The 27,065-nt window shown below is 42.7% G+C and overlaps 1 protein-coding gene and 1 non-coding gene across 7 annotated transcripts in view; both read right to left on the bottom strand.

Annotated features, from left to right (window-relative positions):
- Positions 1-27,065, bottom strand: part of Pkn (serine/threonine-protein kinase N) — a 724,111-nt gene that overhangs the window by 314,926 nt on the left and 382,120 nt on the right. For 5 of the 6 annotated variants that reach the window (XM_080278058.1, XM_080278061.1, XM_080278062.1 and 2 more), the window contains 4 exons: positions 26,448-26,567; positions 18,044-18,189; positions 8,200-8,345; positions 7,083-7,173 (listed from right to left, as the gene is read on the bottom strand). In XM_080278058.1, coding sequence (XP_080134184.1) covers positions 7,083-7,173; positions 8,200-8,345; positions 18,044-18,189; positions 26,448-26,567 — 503 coding nt within the window. The remainder of the gene's footprint in view (positions 1-7,082; positions 7,174-8,199; positions 8,346-18,043; positions 18,190-26,447; positions 26,568-27,065) is intronic. The other variant, XM_080278060.1, reaches the window with a different exon arrangement.
- On the bottom strand, positions 9,321-9,441 carry LOC145407353 (5S ribosomal RNA). The gene has a single exon (XR_013898714.1). It is a non-coding gene; the product is annotated as a 5S ribosomal RNA (ribosomal RNA).

Below are 27,065 nucleotides of genomic sequence, written 5' to 3'. Positions count from 1 at the left end.
TACACTTAAAACTGTTTTCAGCCCCACAATTTACACATAATACACCAAACTGCAGCACTATACAGTATATGTGTAGCTGTAAGAATTATTCAAGTAAAACTACACAAATGAAGGAGTAGTGAGAGAGTTAACTTCAACTAAATACAAGTTGGCCAGTATTTTAAATCAAAGAAGCATATGCATATTTTGTATGAAACTTAAAAAGTCTATAGTATATGCACTGAGTTACAGTAAAGGCAGTATATTCTTGCCTGAACTCTTCAAACAGAGAAATAGCATACATAAAATGTTAAGTTATAAATCTGAATGAATTACATCACAGGTCAGAGTTTTATTCGCACTCTTCACATCTAAATGAAGGAATCTTACAGCTGAATTATGAAGATTAATTCATGCACTGAATTCTTTGTCCAGTAGAAAGTACCATGTACAAACACAGAAATCCCATACTGAAACAGATTACTTCAACATTAATCAAAAGCTTTATAATAATATGCCACAGTTGTCCAAAAATAACTGCCATCAAAACATTTTTTAATATAATAGCTTTCTCTCTCTCTCTCTCTCTACTGCCTGGATAGCTATAGCTTTAGGCAGTAAATCAAAATTGAAAAAGGGGTGTTCATTGATGCAAAATAGTGTAATGTGTTGCAGCAAGGGCTAGTGTAGCTCTTGAGCAAGGTATCTCAATATTTGAATCTGGCTTATTTAGGTACAGTACTTGATTGCAAGTTGGTAAGTAATATACAGTAAATTCTCAAATATCTGTCATCGCAATATCTGGTGCTGCTATCTTGGTTCTATTAACCCATTGCGTCCGGCATATATTCCCGCCAACCGCTCTCTCAGCTGGGCATTGCTGAGAAAACTGTCTATTTTTTAACCTTCATATCTCAGCTAATACTTACCCAAAAATAAAAAACTTGGTGTCATAATACTCACCAATCCTTCGACTTCAAAGCTGATTGCCTCAGACAGTCCGTGAAGTGAGTGTAGTCAGAGAGAGTGAGTGAGGAAAGGAGGCTCTTCCCCCCCCCATGTCCATATGCATAGCAGAGGTGCGGTGACACAACTAAGGTTTAGACTAGCTCTCCACAATAAAGACTTCCAGAAGACCACAATCCACCAAAAAAACTATAGTACCCTCGCGTCCAACGTGCGTTTGTCCAACATGATTTGCATCCAGCATGGATAGCAAAAACTTAGTACGGTTTAATACGATTTAATTACTGTAACACGGTTTTTCCTTAGCATAACACGGACGGAGCTCTGAGAAGTGGGCGAAATCCGCAGAGTTTGCCTCTAGCACGATCACCCCCAGTCAAACACAGTCATACTGGATGTTCCCACTCCCCAGTCAAAACTTCCAATCAAGTAGCCTCCCCCGCCCGCTATCATGATCGTGATCGTGATGTCGCCCAATTAAAAATGCTTCTGTTCGCACATGATGTTTTGTTTAAATTTCTCCCGCCACAGCGCCACTCAGTCACATAATTCACATTGGACAGTGCTTTTTTCTCGCTGCATTTTCTGCCCTCGCTACTGCATTTTACCCTGCTCACGATGCCTAGGAATCCTTCTGAGAACCCCAAGAAGCGGCAGCACCTCCCTCAGGCCACCAAGCTAAAATTTATTGAGAGGGAGAAGAAAGAGGACAGGAATGTGGACATTGCCAAGGCCTACGAAGTGAATGAAGCCACCGTGAGGACCATAATAAAAAATCAAGATCTTCCAGCGAAAGGAGGAAGAGAGAAGAGTGCAAGGACAGGCAGAAGCAGGACCTTCCACGGATGTGGACAAGGATAGTGATTCTGAGTGTGATTTTGAAGGATTTATGAGGGAGGTTGAGGAGGAGAAGCAGCCATTACCCGCTGGTGATGCCAGCAGCCATCCTCCGGGGACCCAGTAGGACAACCTACAGCCTCGGATACCACCCTCCATTCCCAGCAAGCCCACCAACACTATCCTTAAAGGTTATCATTCACAGTACAGTACTGTTTATTATAATTAGAGTAGTACCAATATATGTGTAGGTATATGGTAGGTATTTAGGGTGACTTTTCCCAGGGTTGCTGACATAATTCATTTTTCTCCATAAGCTCTGTTGTTTGTCCAACACGTTTTTGGTCCAACACAGGGCCGGTGCATGACAATATGACCATGTTGGACGTGAGAGTACTGTATGGGTGTATATCTTCCAAAATTGTAGTGCGATTTCTGCTGCGAATCTGGTAACCATAGCAACGACCTTGAGGCAGGCTGGCTCACGTACCTACTCGCCTCATCACCGCTCCACACCACCACCTTATACATACACATGGAGATATTGTAAACAAAATAGTTATTCACATACTGTCCATAATTGAAAATATTTTCCACCATAACAGATTTTTTTTCCTGTGATTTGTACTTTTTCATCATAATATACTGTACATACATGAAAACTTTCAATAAAAAATAAGGCACTGATTTCATCATGCAACAAACTTTTTGCTTCCATTATTCACATAACTAGACACAGCGGTGGTGCGAGACACCACACCGCACTCCCTCCTCCACCTCCTCCCTTTCTCCACTCCACTATATTTTCCACTATAACAGGATTTTTTCCCTGTGATTTGTACATTTTCAACATAACAAACATACACACATGAAAACTTTCAACAAAAAATCAGGCACTGATTTCATCATGAAACTAACTTTCTGCTTCCATTATTCATGTAAATAGACACTGAGGTAGTGTGAGACGTTGCACCACGGTCCCTCCTCCCTTTCTCCACTCCCTACCTCTCTTCCATCTCCTCATCTGTACCAATATCCCCTTCTCCAGGATCGTCACTACCCTCTGAACCATTCCCATCATTGGAAATAGCAGATGAACGTACAGGGGGAAACGATGGGCACACAGTGGAGGACTCACGTGATCCACCCTCCTCATGCAACGCAGAAATATCGACACTCAACATGGCAGCTGCTTTCCTCAGTGGAAGAGTCACTTTCTCCTCTCACAATTGGCGATGATGTCACCTCGAGTTCTCTCCCTATCGCATTATCACCAAGGCCTCTTCTTCTCTGGCCTTTGGACTTCATTGGTGTTGAAGGTGGCCTGCTCAGCCAAGGATCCGGACACAGGAAAAACTTGAGCGTAGGTCTATCCATTACGGAGGTACGCAGGCAACTGAAGCGTGACTCGGATGCGTGCAGGAGGGTTGCCAGTGGCTGTGTGTGGCAAAACTAACCGGCGGAATATTCAAACAATGCCATGAAACACTAGATCATGTAAACATGCCACCTGGATGTCCCCGGGTTGCCATGTATACATATCGCCCGGACGCAATGGGTGAAAGCAATATCCAGCAAAATTATGCAACATCGGGTGCCGAAAAGGAACGTAACCGGTAGTCCAATGCAATATCTGGCTTTAAGGCATCTCAACCAGCTCATAAGCAGTAGCCAACTAGCACAAGGGAAAAATACCCAAATTCAGGAGTCAATGAAAACGCCCACTATGCGCAAGCCAATCAGAATCTGTCTCAGGCGCGGCTCACCCAATGCACTGAGAATACCGCCACGCTCTCATTCTTGCCCGTGGAACTCATAGAGTGAAGATGTGCCTGGGCGCTCTGATCTTCTAACCACGTAATCGCAAAACCCTGGTGCTGTGGTGTCCTATGCTCCAATGTTCATGGTACTCTATTGCAAAGCTAATGGCCTGTCAATGCCTAAGCCCTAGTGCTCTACCGTGATTGTGAAAATACTGTGTAATGTACTGTTTATGAATGCAAGTGCAAACCACCCAGTGCTGTTTCTCCTTCCCACATGCCTCACCCATGGCCTACAAGTGCTCACTACTGTACTGTATTCGACAATAGCTGTGCGTGATGGCTGAGTTTGTGGCTCTTGTAGTGGTGCCCCCGCTGCAGCCTTGTGTTTTGTCCTGGTCGTTGTCTCCATCGTGCCTCCACAACCCGTTAAGAGGCATCTCATCACTTTCTCCACGGAGAAGATGGAGCAAGGCTGGACTATCGTAATGCTCCATCAAGATGTTCTTCCAGGGTCAACATGGTGCAACTGTGCAATGACAAGAATGCAAGATGATGGCCAAGCCACACTTTGATGAACTCGACCAGGCCTGCCTGAAGTGGTTTTGAACAGCATGGCAGTGGCGATTGTGCACCCCGTTAAGCCGAAAGATACAGCCACCAAGTTCACTGAGCAACTGGGAATCGCGGATTTCAAGGTGTCTGAAAGTTGGCTGACTCGGTTCAAACTTGGACATGGGCTATTCAACAAGATGACCCACGGTGATGTGTTGGATACATACACGTACGGAACTGATGAGCTTTGCACCAAGCTTAAAAACCTGACTGATGAAGAAGGGTTATGTCCCAATCAGGTTTATAATGCTGATGAAACTGGTCTGTTCTTCAGGTCAGTCCCAACTAATACCTTGGCTGACGAGATGGAGAAGTCGTTACCTGATCATAAGGTGGGCAAATAGTGCGTCTCATTTTTGCGTGATGCCAATGCAACGAGCTCCCATCACCTGAACTCCGTAACAACCACACTGTCTCAATGTCTTCCATTGATTTATTTCCACTGCTGAAGGCTTGGTTTACAGTAAAGATCTTGAAAGACTGGTTCTACAATAATGCTGTGAAGATTATCCATTATCAAACAGAGTCTTGGCTTTGCCCGCGACCAAGTGAAGACTCAGCTGCTCCTCAACAACGTTCCTGTTCATCCTTCTGAGATGGAGCTGGTTGGGGATGGAGGTCTCAACCTCAATCTTGCAACCCACGGACAAGGGCATTATCATAGCAACAAAGCAGCTGTACGAGAGGAGGTTTATGGAAGACATGATGGTTGCGCTCGAGGAAGAAGAGGAGGCAGCACAGGGCATGGACAGCAGGGGTAGAGGACCCTGCCCAACCTCAAGTGGTATTCCCTCAAGTCTGCAATCTACAACTGGGTGCAGGCATGGAAGGAACTCTTTGTACTCATGCCTGAGCATGGTTGCAACAAACTCCTCCAGGATGAAAAGGCCACTGCTAACTTAACTGGCTTCGAAGCTCAAGACTTCATTAAGCACATGGAAGCAGCAGGACAACAGGTGACTGAGAACATTGATCCAAGATTGGCTGGAAATGGACGAGGGAAACCCCGGGTAACAGCCTCTGTCCAACGGGGAAACAGTGGAGTCCATGACTGCAGGGGACACCGAGGACAAAGGGGAGGTGGAAGAGGAGGACGATGATGATGACAAAGTGGCAGAAATCCCCAGGCTCCAGAAGGTTTGTGATGCAGTGGATGTCCTCTTGACTACTGCGAGCATCCTAATCAGTCGCCCATCTTTACCCATGCCATGGCCACTTACCTGTGACACGGCCGTGAGAATATGATGAAGCTGCAGTTGAGAAGGATTTCAAGGCAGTCTTCCATCATGTCCTATTTCCGTCCGGTGACACCTTCCACTCCCTCGTCACAGCCCTCAACCTCCTTGCATCATCCTCTGTCACCCCAGCCTTTGACCTACTCGTACTGGCCTCTGTCACTCCAGTCCTCTACTTCCTAACACTGTTGTTGTTTACCCCAGCCAGGTACTACCATGGCCACTTCTTCATTTCAGCCAGGCACCTTGGCCATGGCACACCCATCAGCCCCACTGACTGTGGTGTCTAAACTTGATGTCTCCTCTCAGTCAGAGGCCTCATCAGAGTTCTACCTTACACCCTCTGCCACTTCATCTCCACAACCTACTCCAGCACCCTTGGCTGAGATCAAGCCAAAGGTGGTGGAGCTGGAGTAATCTCTGGGGGAGACATTCACCACTAGACCACATGGGATTATGTGTACTGTACTGTACTGTACTGTACTGCAAGGTATACAACTCTATCCTCCATCAATGCCATTATTTGGTGAGTACCTACTGTATGCTACAATGGTACACTATGTACTGTATTACTGTACTGTATCTTTAATGTTCTGTGTTTATATGCTTAGTTTTCATCTTTTACTCATGGTAAAGTGTTTAGGACAGAGGATCAAGACTGACAGAATCACAACATGCAACTCAAAGCTCAGTGCTGAGCTGGATGTGCAATATCAGGTATTTCACTTTACTCAGCATAGAGCTTGGCTGAACTGCAATGGAGAATTGAGTTTAATGTATTCTATCCATCCATCCATCCATCATCCAATCCTAGGTTCCCCATGAGGAGCGTAGGAGCCCAGGGCTAGGCAAGTTGGTCTTGACATTTAAGATGAGAGTGACCAGCCCCACTCATCCCTGAGTGGCATTATGTGAGCAATAAACCCCAGCCACCCCTTGGATATAATCCTTCACTGGCTCTATTCGACTGGAGCGCCGTAATTACCCACTGAACCACCAGGCGCCAATATTTAGTTATATGGATACCACCCAGCATAGTTAATGGTTTCCTGGTGTACAGGAAACCATTTGGCTTGTCACTCAGTGTAGAGTCACCCACAGGCAGAAAGAAGAGGAGAGAATGAAGGAAAGAAAGACAGAAGAGGGAGTGTAAATCACTCGTAGGCAGAAGGACGAGGAAAGAATGAAGAAAAGAAAGATAGGAGAGGATGGAAGGAAAGAAGGATGGAGGAGAGGAAAGGGCAGACACCCGAGGGATGCACTACATCGGGTGAGTGGATGGTGAGCACCCCCATTTCATTTATTCTTGATGGCTATGGAAAAACATTGATTTTCATTTGGCATGAAAACGAAATTAATAAAATATCTGACTCTACATGAAACTCAGATCCTTCCAGCTGATCCTCAACTGTCCATGACTTCATGCTATGATGGCCTTTGTCTGTACAGTGACTGCTTACTTAAGTGCAAGCTACACAGGTATGGAGTTTACTGGAAAAGTAATGTACAGTTAAACACTAAGCATGTGGTGAATGACCAGACTGATACAATAAGCATCCTGCTTATATGTTGATAATGGTACTGTAAATCTTAGAAAATCCAGGATCCCCCCCCCCCACACACAATTCTAGTAAATGATTTTAAACAGTGCATGGAGTTTCAAATCATAAATTTCTCTCAGGATGCTCACCTTTGATCCCACGCTGACTGAGAGCAGGGTTTCCAGCTGGTCTGACCAACCACTTTGTTGTTGTCTAGTTTCAGTACTGCCATAACATCATCTGCAAGATAAAATCATCAGTAGAAACTAATCCTCTAGTAAATACAAATCTGATATTTTGTGATGTACTCCTAGTACAACAATGAGAGTCAACAAAACAATAAATATCTCTTGTAGATTCCCTATTCCATATGTTATACTGAAAAAATTTAATAAAAAATTGCTATCATACAACAATGAAGAACCTGTTATCAGGGACGAGAAAAAGAAAGTTTGATGAACCTGTAAAAAAAAAAAAAAAAAGAGAGAGAGAGAGAGAGTTCACCAAACCAAACAAGAAAACTCACCAACTTCAATCTAGACATTTTAGGTACATCAACAACCTAAGCAGATACTGGTGCAGAATGTATGGGAATGCAGTAAGGTAAAAACATTCACAAAATAATTAAAATAACCAGCCAATGAAAAACGCCCCAATATGATTGTCTTCTGCTGTCCTAAGGATCCTATATACAGTACAATCTTACATTTCCAAAGTATCTGCCACATATAGTAGTAAGGCAGTTCAGTGTCAGCTTGATAATATACACTAAAGTACTCACAATGTTTAGGAATGCTTAAGTATGTTCTTTCATCACCATCATCATCTCTTTACTTTCCTGACTTAAAACCAAAGACCCTTAAATGATACAACAGCACCATCAACCAACACTGAATCATGAGATGAGATAAGCAGGCTTTCTATGCAAATATAATTCTCTGTTTGTGATCCTTGATAGGTGGTATTTAAACAGCAACTAATACCAGGTAACCAGTATCTTCTACTCACACAAAAAATAAGAACATGAAAATATTTACCGGTAAGTATGGTTAAACTGCCACATGAAGAAAATTCACTACAATTTCACTCTGATTATAGTTCCTAGTTTTGAACTGAGCTAGATGTAAGAGTTAAATGAGAAGTACTTACACTCTTTGGCATGATCCTTCAAAGTATCTAGTTAACTTCAGCTCAATGAATTACAAACTTAACAAAAACTTCAAGGTGGTGGTAAGACAAAGAACTTATTGAGACAAATGCACTCACTTGAGATCTCGTCCTTAACAGAGTATGACTTGGATGACTTTCCTGTGACGCCCTTCATGAAAGCTTTGAGGTCGGAGGGTGCCGAGTGAGAGTCTCTGCGGGAGCGCCCCGGCACATCCTCCAGCAGGTCTTGTACCCCTATAAGTCTGTCAGGGAGGAAGATACCAAATATCTGTAAAGTCCTGTGCTATTTTGCACACCAGTACAGTGTATCTTAATCCTTTCAATCTGACAACATATTCAATACTTCATTCTTACCATCTCTTTCTTACTGATATAGTGTTTCATATGTAAAGGTACAGTATTAACCTAGTGTTCAGCACACTTAGAGATCTACGATCAATTAAAATATCTAATATGCTAACCAACCCTCTGGTCTAACACAAACCTGCTTTCTAAGACTCTCTATGACCCCAACTAGATTGGAGATACTTTCTGAGGGTTTAGCCTATGGTATAGAAGTAATACAGACAGGAGACCAAGATATTAAAAGAGATTTAAAGATATAAAAAAGTGGGGGTAAACTCACCACAACAGATCACAACTTGTCTATTTAATACTACCTTCTCTGACCCCAACTAGACTACAGATATGCTTCCTAAGGGCATACCCTATTGTACTGAAGTTTAGCAGATATGAGACAGTAACATTACAGAAGTTTTAAGGAATAAAGAAGAGGTAACTTTACCATCTGGGTCGTTATAATGTTCAGGGAGAATGTATACCTTCTCTGACCCCAACTAGACTACAGATATGCTTCCTAAGGGCATACCCTATTGTACTGAAGTTTAGCAGATATGAGACAGTAACATTACAGAAGTTTTAAGGAATAAAGAAGAGGAAACTTTACCATCTGGGTCGTTATAATGTTCAGGGAGAATGTATGAACAGAATACTGAACAATTGGCAAACTTTATCCAGATATACGACGTTTATGGGACTGTACTGCTTTTTCTTCATTGCATAGGAAATGTGTGTATACGAAGAGATCATAGTTTCATTCATTCATTGCCAGACGCCATGTATCTCAAACGGGGTGGCCAAGGGCTTAGAGTTAATTGTTTTACAGGGAGGGGCACTAATCCACCACCAACCCCACTTGACACGTAGGGAGAACGTTATGCCAACAGCATCTGCTGTTTTCCCAGGCGGTCACCCATCCAAGTACTAACCAGACCCAACGTTGCTTAACTTCGCTGATCGGACGGGAAGCTGTGTACTCAACGTAGTATGGCCGTTGGCTGGTATGGCCGTAGTATATTTACATAAAGCAACTGACTGTAACATTCCTGTTGTTGTTTAATTCCAGTCTGCCTGACCGGGCGGACCTGTTGACTAGAATATAGGGTCATCCCACAGATTCTTTACACTATTGCTGCTGTTTCAACATCTAAGTGTTACATGTGGTGTGCAGTGCTCCATTGTGTAAGCCCATCTTACAAGCAGTGTACATATCTGTGATTCCACCCAACCCAAATCTAAGCTAATAACTTAGAAGGGCAGGGGTGATATCTTGATCAAAGCCTTGCTAGGTGAACCTGATCACCTCTATTTAAGGATACCTCTCATGGATGACTGTCAGGAGGGTAGGGCTTGTAGTACAGTATAGTGTTCTGACTGAGGTGTTGTACTGCCCTGTGCATCACGTAGGTAAGCAAATGTTTCTACATTTTTACTGTAGGAATGTCTGGAGGTGGGATGCTGTTGAAGAGGATCGGCTAATGCCTGTGTGCTGACGTTTTTATGTGCCTAGTTGCACTGTATGGCTCTGTCATAATGACTGCTGCTGTGTAGAACTGTGTGCCTCTCATACATTCTTGAACAGGGAAGATGTAAGTTTCAGAATGCAAGCAAACAATGTGAGTAGTAATGATGCTGCCAATGATGACATGTAGAATGCTGTTTCATATGGTTTGCCACGATGTTGTAGTGGGTGTTCAGCAGGACGGTAGCCCATGCCGGGGAAGCATAGGACATGAATTATCAGACAGAGTAACCCTGCCATTCGTGTGGGTTCCCTATGTGCTAAACGCCATTTAGGTGGATAGATCGACCCCACCCACAATCATTACGCACAGCAAGAAAACTGATGTGTGTGGGAAAATTCCAGAAATTGGCCTCTAAAACATGGACCGTTAGACGACAACATTAAAAAATCCCGCATGATGATGTTTGTCAAATTGGCCACCAAACAACACTACTTAGCATGTGTACTCTGCGTCGTCTTTCCTTTCCCTCTCTCCTTGTCTCAGCCACCCGACCATGATACCTGCAATGCTCACGTGAATCTCTCCCGTGCAATCCCCACCTCATGTTAAGCTGGCAGTGCTAATAGATGTACAATGACTTCCATCCGTTCTACATCGGGTACTAGTGAGGATACAGACAAGCCTTGGAAGCTTCCCATGTTGCTAGAATGAAAGAGATATTGCAAAAGCTCAATGCCAGAGAGACTGTGAATGACACAATGAGTCTACTGTTCACATCATAAGTAAAAACAGACAAAACATCTCCACACCATGTAAGAACAGACAAAACTGGATCAGCTGTGTAACTGGCAGGTGGCCAAGATGTTGAGAAGCACTCAGTCTCCCTAGCCTAACACCTCCACACCAGCCAACTTGTCACAAACTGCCAGTGATGACAATGGGAGGAGTGATTTGGACTCAACCTCTGAGGGGTTAGAGAGACAACTCATTCATCCTCCTCTAGCCCCTCAGCCTCAGATACCCTCTTCCCTGACTTCAATGCTCCATCCCGTCATAGTGAGTAATCACTTATTTACCACTTTGAAAAATACATTGAAGTAAAGTCTTTATTATGTCTAGTGATGTTCCCGAAGGCTGTATGTTAATTATGCTGAATGTTACGCATGATCGGGGGGAGGGAGAGACCTTTTATTTCATCATACCAATTAGCTCCATAACATGGGTGTTAATGGTTCAATATGTAGGGTAAAATTCAATGATACATTAGTTGTGCAAACAGAGAGAGGTCACAGTATACTGACAGTACAACATGGAATAATTCTTACTGTTGTCCACAGTCTGTCTCTGTAAGTGCCACAGGTGCACTTAGTTTGAGAGTGAATCACCTCCTTATAACTCGCATAGTGCAAGGTCCTCAAAGGTGTGTCCATTGTCAAATGTCACTCCAAGGATCTTAGAGGGGGTATGTGGCACTTGTACACTGTAAAATGTGACACTAGGGATGCAGTTGTGCTCATGATTATCACTGGTGATAGGTATGATGGTGAATTTGGCTGGAGTAGTCATCAGCCTTTTGTCATCAGCCAATGCCTTGAAGTGTACTGAGGTAATATGCTGCTGTGAACAGGCTGTGGCTGTGATGTGGTGTAGTTTCACAATAATATCTTCAGCATATGTGAAAATGTTCGGGGGAATTTGTGGTGAGAGAATATGCACGTATAGGATGAAGAGTATGGGTGAGAGAAAATGGGGCCCTGAAGAACCCTGGTTGGGGAATTTTGTATTCATGGTGATTTCCCCCGGAAAGTAACATTTGTTAATCTGCCAGACAGAGAGTTGGTGGTTACTGTGTTTGTGTTGTAGATTATGATGATTAGTTTGTGTCGTGGTATGGGATCAAAGCTTAATTAATCTCTACTGTTGTAAGAAGTGTGTGCTGTTCAGGTCTTGCGTAGTTGTTCCTATCAAATGCAAGTAATGTGAAGTTGGTTGATAAGGTGTTATTGGAGTGTAGTGCTCTAAAGCTGTGTAGTCATAAAGCATGGAAAACATGAAGTGATACTTTGTTAAAAATCAGGCATTCCCTTATCTTGTTGAGCTGTTGTAATGTTGTATGTAAGGTACTAAGGTAAAAAGTACTAACATGTTTGGATATTCCATGCATGTTGTATAGTACTCTATACAAAACAGTACTTCATGGAGCACTGCAAAAACAGATTATCATAAATTTAGATCAATTACTGCAAACATCAGAATACAGTACTCTGTAACCCCTTCAAAACAGTAATGTCTTCTATGGTTTTCATCCATCCATCCATCATCCAATCCTACGTTGCCCCATGAGGAGCATAGGAGCCCAGGGCTAGGCAGTTGGTCCTGACATTTAAGATGAGAGTGACCAGCCTCACTCATCCCTGGGTGGCATTACATGAACAATAAACCCCAACCACCCCTTGGATATAATCCTTCACCAGCTCAATCCGACTGGAGTGCAATAATTACCCACTAAACCACCAGGTGCCAAATTTTGGTTATATAGTTACCACCCAGCATAGTAAATGGTTTCCTGGTGTACAGGAAACCATTTGGCTTGTCACTCAGTGTAGAGTCACCCACAGGCAGAAGGAAGAGGAAAGAATGAAGGAAAGAAAAACAGAAGAGGGAGTGTAAAGTCACCCGTAGGCAGAAGGATGAGGAAAGACTGAAGGAAAGACAGAAGAAGATGGAAAGAAGGATGGAGAAGAGTAGAGGGCAGACACCCGAGAGCAGCACTACATCGAGTGAGTGGATGGTGAGTGCTCCCACCTATATTTTTACTTGTGTTAAATGAGTTTCCTGATGGTGAAGAGATTATTGACATAATACATATTCCTCCTCCTCAGAAAGTCACTACAGAACTGAATAAAACTGTCTGGTAGTACAAAAAATAACATTAAGAGTACTGCATATCCTTGTACTGATGGGGGTTAGCTGCTTCACTCTCATTTTCTATTGCTTATTTTGCTCATGTAAATTTCATATTATTTTATTAGCTTAAGAGAGATTCCCCCAACTGGAGGGGATATATACTGCCTTCATTGATCCCTTATCAACAAGAGATGTATCTTAAACTGAAGAAAATCATCTGGAGGTTGCAATAATAACAATAAAAACTGCATTTAGCTCCATAAAAACCTGCAACATATACATTCCTCAAAATGAGTATCACACCACTTAACCCTAATCCACCTTAATGCCCTGGCCACCCTAATCCACCCCAGGAAGGGCAAATTTTACCTTCCCTGCAATTCTCTGTTTTCAATTGAATGAATGCTTGGAAAGTACTTCAATTACCCCATTTTTTTCTGAATCTAACAGCAGTGGTCCCTGACACCGAAGGTAAGTACAGTACAAGGTGGTCGAGGTGATCAGGTTCAACAACATCCTCAGGAACGTAGTCGTTTAAGAGACTGCACAGCAGACAACATCGCCATCTAAAAATTCCAAATTTTCCTTGGGTGGGTAAACTATTTTAGCAAAATTTTACATTTGTTCCTGTTTTTTTATGTGGCATCCCTAAGTTCAATTCAATCCCAGTTGAATAGATACAAAATGCAGAGGAATTATATTTGTCTACATATATACATGCCCTTTGGGACTGGGTGGATGCAGGACCCAGACACATCATCATCAATCATAGGGCACAAACAGGTCACAACATTCCCACCCTAATCCACCCCAGGAGGGCAATTTTGTTCCCCTCTCCCTCCCCCTGTAATTCTCTGGTTTCAACTGAAAGAATGCATTAGAAGTACTTCTATAATCCCAGTTTTCTTACTGAATCCAATGAGAGTGGTCCCTGATCATGCCCACATAGTGCATGTGTCACAGTGACCAAAAGCAACAGGATGACTGAGCAGATGGCTGGCTGTCCCAGCAACCTGCTGCTCTGCCACCACTGTCACTCACAGTGCCTCTGGCTGCATGTGTGCACATGTGCATGGTGTCACAATGTCTATGACAGCAGGATGGCTGGGCAGATGTCTCCCCCCCCCCCATCACCTGTTGCTCCGCCATGGCGCTCGGTGCCTCAGGATGCATATGCATGACTGCATGTGTCACAGTGACACATGAATGCACAGAGGGTCCACAGTGAAATTCACACATGAGAACAAGGAGATACTATCTAAAACATAGGGGGAAGGACATATTTGCCCTTTCTGTGGTGGATTAGGGTTAAAGCACTTAACACCCCTCCCCCCTTACAATAACAGAACTGAGGAAGGAAACCACCCATCCACCCATCATCCAATCCTACATTGCCCCATGATGAGCATAGAAGCCCAGGGCTAGACAAGTTGGTCCTGACATTTAAGATGAAAGTGACCAGCCTCACCCATCCCTGAGTGGTATTACTTGTGCAATAAACCCCAAGCACCCCTTGGATATAAACCTTCATCGGCTCAATCTGACTGGAGCACCATAATTACCAACTAAACCACCAGGTGCCAAAATTTGGTCATATGGTTACCACCTAGTGTAGTGAATGGTTTCCTGGTGTACAGGAAACCATTTGGCTTGTCACTCAGTGTAAAATCACCCACAGGCAGAATGAAAAGAAAAGAATGAAGGAAAGAAAGACAGAAGAGGATGGAAGGAAAGAAGGATGGAGGAGAGGAAAGGGCAAACACCTGAGAGCAGCACTACATCAAGTGAGTGGATGATGAGTGGCCCCCCCCCAAAAAAAAAGGGATCCATACACTGATAAAATGTGTCCTCCATTCATAATTAATCTGTAACAGTTGGGCCTGAACAGCCATAGGTTGAAGTTTGAGGGGAAAACAAATTCCAAAGAGATGCAGTTCAAGGAAAAAAAAGAATTCTGATAGGCAGAAGTTCTGCAATAACGGCAGTGTGACAGTCCAGTCATAAGCGCTACCAGATGCCCATGTAGAGCACAGAAAGGCATGGAGAGGTGGTACAATGGATGCAAGGTCGTTTGAGCATTTGTCACAAAAGTACTGTATCTGTAAAACAATGCGAGGGAGGCAACATTCTTACTTACCTGTAAAGGAGGTAGTTCATTTGTAACAGTGTCATCATCATCATCATCTGGACCTCCTTTCCCATCCTAGGGCAAGGTGAGGAGTACCAATGTCCAGACAGCCCAAATTTGCCCAATCCAATGGGCCACGCTTCCATTCACTCATCATTCAAGCCCCCGGAATCCTGGCTCTATCGGATAAGCCCAAAACATTCACCACGTTCTGTAGCTTCACATAAATGAATTTGTAACAGTAGGGTTCTTGATACAGTACTGTAATTATAATAGCTTTGTTCTGAATTTTCTCTTGTTGTTTTTTGTGCAACCACTCCACATCCATTCCACAAGGGCAGGCAATACTCTAGCTGAGAGCACACATGGCTCTTGTAAATTACAGCTAACTGCTCATTAGTGAAGAAGTTACAGACTCTGTACAATAATCCAAGCTTCTTTGAAGCAGTTTTAGCAAGTGATCTAACATGAAAGGTCCAGCTGTGGGCACTGCTGGGTGAAACACCAAGAATTTCAATACTTTTAGAGAGAGGAATATTAGTAGCATTTAGGTAAGACAGGAATCAAGCAATATCTGTCTATTACTAAACTGTAAATATTTGGTTTTCCTGGCATTAAATAATACAATGTTATTTTGTCCCCATTCCATGATCTTAGATAAGTCTTGATTTACAGAAATTGCTGTACTGAGTTGTGAGTTAGAAATACTAAACTTGTGAGTGGGTGTTTAGTGTGTGTTGAATCATCTACATATAAGTGAATGAGATTATAGGTGTCATATAACACATCATTAATATGAATCAGGAACAGGGTTGGAGCCAGAACTAATCCTTGTGGCATGCCAGCATTAATCGAGTGGAGATTGGAATATACATCATCTACTTTTATCTTTCTGTCGCTAAGATACGAGGAAATCAGAGGAACATTAGATAATAGGCCATAGCAAGGGCGTTTGGATATTAGGGAACGGTGCCATACTGTCAAAAGCTTTAGAAATACCAAGGGCTACTGCACGAATTTGTCCATGTTGGTCATTTGACTGATGGACTGATGGATGGTATGAGTCAGGAGATTGAGTATACCAACAGAGGATCTTTCGTGGCAAAAGCCATACTGTCTACCACCAAGTTGTTGGATATTCAAAATGTTTAATTACAATTTCAAATACTTTACCAAAAGCAGATGTGATAGCTATTGGTCTGTAATCAGAGGAGTCAGTGGAACTTCTATTCTTTGGAATTGGGTGGATATTGGCTTCTTTCCAAGAATTAGGGAATGAAGAAGTACATATGCATAATCTGAACAGTTTAGCTGGAACAGGAGCAAGTTCTGGGGAACACTTTTTCAAAACAATTGGGGGGATTCCATATGGACCTGAAGCTTTGTTGGTTGGTAAATTATCTAGGATGGATTTTACATATCTAGTCTATTTTAAGTGGAGCTATTTCTGAAGAGTCAAGTTCTTGTACAGGGACATTCTCAGTGACTTCTTCTAAGGTAGAATATCTGGCAAATGTACTGGCAAGGATGTCTGTTTTACCACGAAGGTCATTTATAGTGTTACCATCAGAATAGCTGGAGGCGCTCACCATCCACTCACTTGATGCAGTGTTGTTCTTGGGTAACTGCCTTTTCCTCTCTTCATACCTTCTTTCCTTCTATCCACTTCTTTTTTCCTTCATTCTTTCCTCTTCCTTATGCCTCCAGGTAACTCTACACTCCTTCTTGTGTCTTTTTTTCCTTCATTCTTTCCTTTACCTTCTGCCTATGGGTGACTCTACACTAAGTGACAAGCCAAATGGTTTCCTGTACACCAAAAACCATTTACTACGCTGGGTGGTACCATATAACCAAATTATGGCGCCTGGTGGTTTAGTGGGCAATTAAGGCGTACCAATCGGATTGAGCCTATGCAGGTTTATATCCAAGGAATGGTTGGGGTTTACTGCTCACGTAATGCCACTCAGGGATGAGTGAGGCTGGTCACTCTCATCTTACATGTCAGGACCAACTTGCCTAGCCCTAGGCTCCTATGCTCTTCATGGGGTAACACAGGATTCGATGATGAAGATGACCATCAGATGATTTTGGTGGGGGAATGGGTGATGATTTGTTAGTGTTGGTATTGAAAGAATTAAGAGTTCACCAGATACATTCTATTGTCATTAGGATTATTTAATAGTTTGGACGCTTGGTTGTGAAGAAAGTTTATTTAGCAAGATTACTGTTTTTGCACGGTTTCTAGCAATTTAAACTGACCGAGTGATTCAGATGATTTAGATTTTAAGTAAAATCTATATGCTAAGGACTTTTGGGTTGTTGCTCTGGCACAACTGCTGTCAAACCATTTTGGAGAATCAAATCTTGAGCATTTCCATACCAGCTTGTATTAAATCATCAATGTGGGACTGGGTAGATCATTGGGAGCAGAGAGATTGCATGGAATACCAGCTAGATAATTTCTAAATCCATCCCATTCTGCCCTACCAAAGTGCCATCTGGTCACCCTCACTGGTTCAGAATGGGGAGGTTTGGGGCAACTGACTAATGAGGCTTTGATGACGCTGTAGTCGGGGGATCCAAGTGGCGAAAGTACTTCTATCCTGTATTGATAAGGATTATTTGTCAGGAATAGGTCCAAGAGATAGGCATGATGGTCAGGATTATCTGGTATTCTGGTTGGTTGTTTTACATATTGCGTGAGATTAAACCATTCAGCAAACAGCTCACACTCTAGACCAGTATCATTAGTCCTGGCAGAATACAATAATCATTCTAGCATTTTGAAACATGCACAAAGCATTGTGATTTACGGGCCTGCCTGTGATAGTAGTGCATCAATAATCCTTGGTATATACTTGTATATATTTGTGGTCTAAAAATAAATACATTGGTACAATGAAGGATGTTTTATAGTCTAAGGTACCAACATAACAGATCCATTTGTTTGAGAAATATGCTCACCTGCATAACCATTAAACCCTAGGGGTGCAATACTTGGGGCACAGTGAGATGGAGGTGTTTTATTTGTAGCCACCCCTTCCAGGATTAATGTGTGTCACTATAGACAGACTGCTATTAACACTACAGCTGCACATACCTGACTTCTAGCTTGCCCGTGACTGCAGCACCCTTGTTATGTAGCGCCTGTGAACGGCGGCTGGGGTAGTTTTCCTTATCATACAGACTGGTATAATTGGCAGGTGATGGTGACTTGGACTGAGAGTTCTCCAGTTCTCGCTTCACCTGGAACAAAATGTTCTTCAGTGACGTATAGTAAAATGGGGCAATGTGGGGTGGGTTGGGGTAATGTGACATGATGACAGGTGTTCATCTGATTCTGATCAACGAATGAAATGTGTGTGTTACACTAAGGAGAAACGTGCTTTCTATACTTATTTCTCTGAAGCAAAACTTTGGTAGTCAGGTATTAAATATAACCAAAATGATTTTGATATCAAGGGAACTGTCATATGTGAAATCAATCAAATTTTGTTGGAAGGGTTATACTTGGAGTAACAAATGAACTACAAACCAGTTTGGCACAGAGGGCTTAATGGTCACAGATAAAAGCAAAACTTTTCCCAAAATTTATTCAGATGAATGTGTGAAAATAAATGTAATAATATTCACCAGTACTCTGATCAGCACATTCAAGCTATGAATACTTTACTACTACCAAAATAAATACTGTAGAGAAAAATGCTAATGAGAAATATTAGGACATGGGGTGCTAAGGGAAGGCGGTGTCTCAAACAGCAGGGAGGTAGCCTGCGGTCCTACCGGACCCAGGTTCAAATCCCCGCTGGGGCAGGGAACAGTTTAAGGATTTGAATTTCATACAAAGCAGACTCTACCGATCTACCAGAAGACCCGCCGACGTCGTAAAACTATCCCCGCTAATACCAATACACTAGTCCTGTAAGAGACAGCTCTAGCATGTATTCAATATGGACGGTGGTGTTAGCACCAAAGTGGTGACACATAGAGGTGTATGGTGTGTAGGAGGACTACGGGGCCTCAGGAGCAGGCTGTGAAGCCTATGCCCAGATTCGAGCATATTAAAAACGAGAGAGAGAGAGAAAGAGAGAATGTGTAAGGATCTTGTGTGACTGAGGTAAGTAAGAGTACAATAGGAAAGCTTACTTCACAATACATATGATTAAATTAAAGTAGGTGAGTGTAAAGAAAAACTAGATAGCATTAGAAGCACAAAAGCTTTTCTTGGGATGAATGTCACTTTATAAAGGATCATTTTCAATTAATATGAGATAAACAATAACATCAGAGATAAAGTGGTACTACAGTACAATGTACTGCAAATAAGCTAATGAATGCAAAATCAAAACCCACCACAACAACTCACAGATGCTATAGTTAAAGAGAAAATTAATGAATCTCTTCACTTTACATGGCCCTAAAGGTTCTACATAAGTGATGAATATGTGTAATACAAGCACAAAAATCTATGCCAACCTAAATCTACTTCACAACAACCCAGCAATCTGAGATTTGTTTAAGAATGTACTAAAGGTTACAGTGTATCAATGTGTAGGTTTGTACTACATCCAGTGCAAGGTATAATTTTATGAAATCTAATGATACCAAAGGTACAACACATTTAAAGTATACTCCTTATTCACTTAAACTATAAAAGCTTGCTGATAAAATGGTGACAGGTGTGGATGCATATGAAGGATGGCCTGGTGTAGAAGGTGGGTTTGGTAATGAGAAATAATGCCTCAGGATATATCGTATTTACCAAGTAAACTGTTCACAGGATGTCAAGACAGATAACAGTGATATGAAGGTAAATAATTAACAGACAGATTGAGAAAGAGAAAGAGAGAGAGAGAGAATAATGTATTAAATGTGATGGACAGACCTTACACATTTAAAACTGAGAGAAGAGTACAGTACAAGGGCACAGTCATTACGTAATTGAAGTAATGGTTAGTGTGTGGTTAACAAATACACTCACACCTACACACAACTCTCAGAAACACCTGCACACAAAAACACACACACACACACTTATTCTATAGTTCAATTATTATTATTATTAATCATCAAGAATACTGCCTTCCCCCCCCCCCAGTCATAACACAAACATGAACAAAACAATACCTTCGGTGCTACAAACAAACTATAAAACACACACACACACACAGTTGTCATCATTATTCAAACCCTATTTCATTTTCGTTTTTGAAGGCTCCAACATGTTTGCATGCATCAGCCTTGGTCACCTAATGATGGCTCTCCATGCTGCTCAATCTCTGGCAGCTTCCCTATTTAGTTCCTTAACCTAAGGTCACAATCAATGACCTCCTCTTCCCAGATCTTTTTCGCTCTACCTCTCACTACCCTACCCCTAACATAAACACTTCTCACTTTCTGCACCCCATTATCATTCCCCAACCTCTCCACATGCCCAAACCATCTTAAACTAACTCTCCTCATCACAACATCAATACACTCCAGTCCCATACCTCTCAACCCTTCCATCATAAACCTAGCCCCCCCTCCCCCCAGCCTTGCATTCAAAGATGCACTGCACATTCACCTAATCATTGCCATTTCTGAACATCTGAGCCTGCAAATATCCTCTTCCTTTACTGCTCAGGTCTCACTACCATACAGCATTACACTCCTAACACATGCTGCATACAAAGATCCTTTAGAACAGAGGGAGAGCCCTCTCAATGTCAGGAGAGACAACGGCTCCCTGAACTTCTTCCAACCACTCCTCACTCTAGCCAAAGAGCTAGCTCCTGCCCCACCTCCAGTGCAAGACATGTCTCCCAAATAACAAACCCTATTTCTCACCAGAAGCCTCTGTGGTACAGTGGTAGAGTGTGCATCTCGCACGCTGGTGGACACGGGTTTGCCTCCCGCCAGAGTTGTAAAACCTTTGGGAAGCGCTCACCGAGCCACTTACTGCTTTGGCGGATGTAAGGGGTGCTGTGGTTGAACCTGTGTTGCATACTAATATGCCTGCACCCAGTCGGCTTAAGGCAGGCTGATTACACTTGGTTCACAGACTACACACACATCCAAAGCCACTCCAACACTACAATCACACTTACAAGCACTTCTCACTCTACATACAGTCTCTACCAGACAGCCTAAGCCACTGGGTAGAGATACATTGGAGATACATTGGCTGTTTTGTCCCTGCTTCGGTAGGGATAGGCCGGTCCTGCAGTGGACACTCATGGCTGATGATGATGATGATGATGATGATGATGATGATGATGATGATGATGATGATGATTTCTCATCAACAAATAGATGCATAGGAATTTCTCTCTTACCAACAAATCTTTCTTTCTCTCAAACACACACACACACACACACACACACACACACACAAAGAACACAGGCACACAGCTAGGCACACACACAGAAACAACGTATGTACACATGGGTGACCCTGAACACACACCCACACCCACTTCCCATACACAGTGACAGGAGAGGGGAGGGTTGAGAATGAATGGTTGAGCAGGGAGATGGGGGACAGCACAGAGGGACAGGGGACAGAGGAGGAGTAGGGAAGAGGAAGAGGACGAAGACAGGGAGACGATGAGTAAGGACAGCTACACCATACTACTGTCTAGAACCATTATCTTCCCCATTAATATATCTGTCTTACCCACTTCCCAACCTTCTATCTGTCCTACCCTTTTCCCAACTCTCTATGATCTCACCCTTACCCCACATCAGTCTCCACTACCAGTATCTTTTGTTTCACCAACTATGCTTTGCATCTGTTCTACCCTCCTCCTAATTTCTAACACCAGATCACCATCTATTACCAGCAGCATCTTCTGTTTCACCATCTGTGTCTTGTGTGTAGCCTACCTCCTAACTTCCTACACCATACCATTACCTACCACCGCTGTCCTTTGTTTCACCATCTGTGCCATGTATTTGTCCTAATCACCTTATAACCCCTCAATGACTTGGCCATTGCAATATAACGCTATCTACAGCCACTATTTTATGTTCAACCATCTATGCCTTGTACTGTTCCTGTCCTACCCTCCTCCCATCTCCCATCTGACTACTCTTATACCAAAGGGGATATCAAGACAGGGATGTAACTGGACATTACTTATATGGGACAAGTGAAAAGGTGGGAGAGGGAGAGAGAGAGAGAGAGAGAGAGAGAGAGAGAGAGAGGTGGGGGGGGAGCAGGAAGGAGGAGGGAAAGGGGGGGGGATCAACATAACACAAAGGAACTTAATACTGAAGGATGTGGAAAAAATGAGGATGGGAAAGGAGGAGGAGGAGGAAAAGGTAGCCAAACATAATAAAGAAAATTGTATGGAGTGGAGGAAAGGACAAAGACTGTGAGGAAGAGGCTTGAGAAGGACAGGATTAAAGACTTGGAGAGGTAGAAGTGCAATGAGTCAAAGTGAGGGAAAAAGCTTTATAAAAACATGATAACAAAAAAAGGGAGGTGGACACTGAAGAGAGGGAGATAAATGAGAGCAAGCAAAAAAGGAGGGAACATATGACAAAGAGTGATGAAAAGAATAAAGAGGAACCATACGGAAAAATTCAAAGGGACATCACGATTTGAGGAGAGATGATCCATAAAGAAAAAAAAGAGAGCAACAGATGAGGTGATGAGTAATGATTATGCATGAATATATAACTAGGATGAAGCAATGATGTAAGGAGAGAAGTGACAGTTTCATCACTAAGGTATAAAGCTGCACAAAAACGTGATAACTAGAAAAGAGAGGAGGAAACTGAAGAGAAGGAAATAAATGGCAACAAGCAAAAAAGAAGGGAATGTATGGCAAAGAGTGATGAAAAGAATGAAGAGGAATCACAAGGAAAAATGCAAAAAAACAACATAAGTTACGAGAAAGGAGATGAGCAGTGAAAGAAATAAAAGAGCAACAGACGAGGTGATGAGTACTGATTAAGCAAGAATATATAACTACCATGAAGCAATGATGTAAGGAGATAAGTGACAGCTCAATCACAAGAGTTATATACCTGGTACTGTATTCCCATTAAATGTCTTGACGTGTAAAGTGATCTAAGGTGACAAATAGCTACAGGGTACAAGGGGGAAGAGGAAACGAAGGGGGGGAAGGGGAAACGAAGGGGGTGAAGGGGACGGTAAATGATGAGTGGGGAAGGGGGGAAACAAGAATGAATGAAGGGAGAGGAAGGTAGAAAAGAAAAATGCATGCTGGAGGGGAGAAAGGAAAGGAATGGAAAAAATGAGAGGGGGGAAATGAAATATAAGTCAAGGAAAGAAAGGTAAGAGAATAAGAGTGATGGAAGGATAGGAATGGAAAAGAAATGACAGCAACGGAAAAATGAAGTGAAAGAGGGAAGGAAGTGCTGGAAGGGAAAGGAGGGAAGAAAGGGAAGAGGGGAGGGATGCGAGGGACACCTGATCCCAGTCGCCCAGGAAATACATACACTCATGACAGAGAGGATGAAGGGAAGGAAGAAAAGGTGGAGTGGAAAAAAGACAAATGGAAATGAAGATAGGAGGAAAGGGAGACAACAACTGAACTAACTAGAATGGAAAGAAAAAAAAAATGGGACAAAGAAGTGACGAGTACAACCCAAGAACAGTAAAGGTCAGAGAATAGCAAAACAAAATCATGTTTAAATTATTAATTTTAATATCATGAATTCGCTTGAATACGCAGAGTTTCTTTTTAGTGCCCTCAACCAACTGAATCCGATATATTATTATTACCGTATTTTTTAATGTGCCGTTGCTCCAATCAATTTTACTTACATTTAGAATAACTTTTTGAACTGCAGAGGCCATCCATCCAAATACAGCATTCATTACCCCTTCACGAGAGAGAGAGGGGGGGGGGGAAAGAGAGAGAGAGAGAAAGAGGATGGGAGTGAGCCCCAGCCATTAGTGGGTGACAGACACAGCTGGGAGTATGAGGAAGCAGAGGAGGGAAGTGAATCAGAGGGGAAGGGTGAGAGGAGGGGGACAGGGACAGAGGAGGGATAATGAATGACAGGAAGGGGAGGGAGGGGTAAAGACAGAGTGGAGAGGAAAGGACACAGCAAGAAAGGGGAGGAAGAGAAGTGAGGAAAGGAATGAAAGAGGGAGAGAATGAGCGTGGGGTGAAGTACTAGGGAGGAAAAAGTGGGGGATGAGAAAGGGTTGGGTAGAGAGAGAAGGGGTAAGAAAGAAACAAGGACATTATGGAAACGGGATGAAATGAAAGAGAAAAGAAGGATGGGAAGTAGGACTGTGTATCAAAGAAAGGTGAGAAGGTGCAAAAAAAGACTATGAGTGAAGAAGGAGGATGAGGCAGGGGGAATGGGAGTGGAAAGCAGTGAACAGAGATGCAGGAACAGATAGGAGAAAGGGAAGGCAGGTAAAGAGAGAGAAATGACGGAGGCAGGTAAAAAGAGTGAAACTGGGAGGGAGAGAGAATGGCTGGGACAGGAAAGAAACTGCAAAATTGGACAGGAGGTCTGAACAAGTAAAGGAATGAACAGGGAGAGGAGGGCACTAAAAATGTTTACAGGGATAGGAGGAAAGACATTAGGAAAACAAAAACCAAGAAAGGTTGGAAGACAGCAACTTATTAAGGAAAGAAAAAATGAAGGTATGAAAGTCACATAACAGGGAGGGGAGTACAAGGGTTTGTAGTACAAGTAATGAAGAGACATGATGGGAGGGCAGTAGTGAAGAGCACTGTGGAATAGATGGGAGATGTGGTTGCACGTGATTAGACTCGCTTACTGAAACTATGTTTATAGTACTGTAAAGATGCAAAACTTTTGGCTTGACCTGAACCTCCATTTGGTGTGGTATGAATTAAGGATGAAGTGGGTTAACAAATAACACAGATGACGGATGAAGAAAGAAACACTGGATAAGGCAGTTAGGTGCAAAAATATGGGATAAATGGGGACAGGGAGAAAGAAAACAGAAGAAAATGAACAAGTAGAGGAAAAGGTACGGATAAGACATGGATTGGGAAATCAGTAAGAAGGGGTAATTTAGAGATGCTATGGTGATTAAAGAAAAGGTGGGTTGGATGATAAGCAGATACGGAGTGGCTAGAGAAAAGAACACCAGTGGCCATAGGTAAGGTGGAAAATAATGACAGATCAAAAGAAAAGCAGAAAAGGCTGGGAACAAGAGGATAACGGCAATCCACAAGTGCTAAGCAATATGGAGAGAGAGAGAGAGGGGGGGGGGGCAGGTTCACTGGAGTGGAAAATATATATATATATATATATATATATATAATATGGTATCCCCACATGATAATAAAGAGAAGGTGAACAAGGAGATAAAAAAGGTACACATGAAAAGCCAACAGGACCCAGTACAGGAAGGCAATAGAAAGGTGCCACTTGATAATAAATGAGGGAGACAGAGCAAAGAGAAAATGTTATGAATGGAAGAGGGAGTAAGGAACAGTGAAAGAAGGCAATATGGAGAAATCTGAAATGGAGAAGGTGGACAAGAAAAGAACAATGGAAGGAATAAAACAGGAAACAAGAAACCAGTCAATGAAACTGTGTAGATACATAATTAAAAAAAAAAGGAAGGACAGGAAAAAAGTACAAACAGGACAGAAAAGAGAAAACTACATACAAAACAATAAAGCTATCTTGGAGGTACAACATGACGACGGAAGAGAGTGCATCATTAAGTAAGGGAAGCGTCATGACCCTGCCTTTATAACAGTGATGAGTGTGGTATGTGTGGTCATCTGAGGCAACACAATGCAATATCCTACACAGTTATGGTCCACTATGTCATTGTCAACAACCACACACCTCTCACATATCATGTGATGCAATAACGTACAGTATATACATGGTACAAGAAAAATTAAAATAAATTTTAAAAATGGTAAGAGCCAAATCCTGCATTACTCTCTTCAAGGTGAAAAGGTCTGAAGCTAAAAATGACTACACAAACCATGTATGCAATGATTCTACACATTTTGTACTCTAATTTTATTAAATAGTCAGCATTATTACCACATTGGCATAATCATAACAGTTTTTTTTTTTTTTTTTATTTTTTTTTTTTTTTTTTGGTCCGACTCTGGGCATAGGCTTCACAGCCTGCTATCAAGGCCCAGCAGTCCTCCTACATACCATACACCTCTACATGTCACCACTTCGGCACTAACACCCACTGTCCATATTGAATACATGCTAGGGCTGTCTCATACAGGACTGGTGTATTGGTATTAGCGGGGGTATTTTTACGACATGTCGGCGGGTCTTCTGGTAGATCAGTAAAGCCTGATTTAATGAAATTCAAATCCTTAAACTGTTCCCTGCCCCAGCCGGGATTCGAACCTGGGTCCGTTAGGACTGCAGGCCACCTCTCTACTGATTGACCCTAAGCTACACATCTTTAGGATGGCATCATATCCCTGCTGTGTGATACTTTTCTGATCATGAGAAAATCATTTGTATGAAAGAAAGACCATGCAAAGAGTACTAAAACTAAACAGTGAAGCTACCTGTGGTGTACTGACCTGCGCGGCCATGAGGGATCCTGGTGGCAGGTCTCCTCGTAGCCGCTCCAGTGAGAGTCTGATTAGGTCCAGCTTATGACTGCTCTCCTCCAGCCGCTGCTGAGCCTGTCAATAGGGATATCATTAGTATCACGTACACAACCACAACTCCAACTTAACATTGCCAACACAAGCATAAGCAGCAAGGTGGTTCTGTAGCTGCCAAGTTATTACAGCAACATAATACATATTTATGATACTTATTACACAAAATAAAGGCAAAACAAAGTGTGTTACGAGAAAAAATCAGTGTAATAGTCCATGCCATTCCTCAATCACACCACTGTCATACAACACTGCTCAGGATGGTGCAGTCCACTCCACAGGACTGGGCTGCTTGCTGCTCATAAGTAGGTTACAGGGTTACTAATGTTAGTTGGCAAGGAAGACAAGGCAGGGCTGGGCTGGTGGTGGGTAGGGGTGGTGGCTTACCTACATGGGAGAGAGTGGCGCTGTCGCTGACATTGCTGCTGGTGCGGGAGAGGGAGGTGCCGGAGGGGCGAGGGAAGACTTCACCCGGACCATCACTGGATTCAGAACCCAGGTCTGACAGAGACCATGCTC

Source organism: Coenobita brevimanus, chromosome 72, assembly GCF_032717465.1.
Source record: "Coenobita brevimanus isolate Jiangsu-jjx chromosome 72, ASM3271746v2, whole genome shotgun sequence".
NCBI lineage: Eukaryota > Metazoa > Arthropoda > Malacostraca > Decapoda > Coenobitidae > Coenobita > Coenobita brevimanus.
This window is presented reverse-complemented; position numbering and strand designations above follow the sequence as displayed.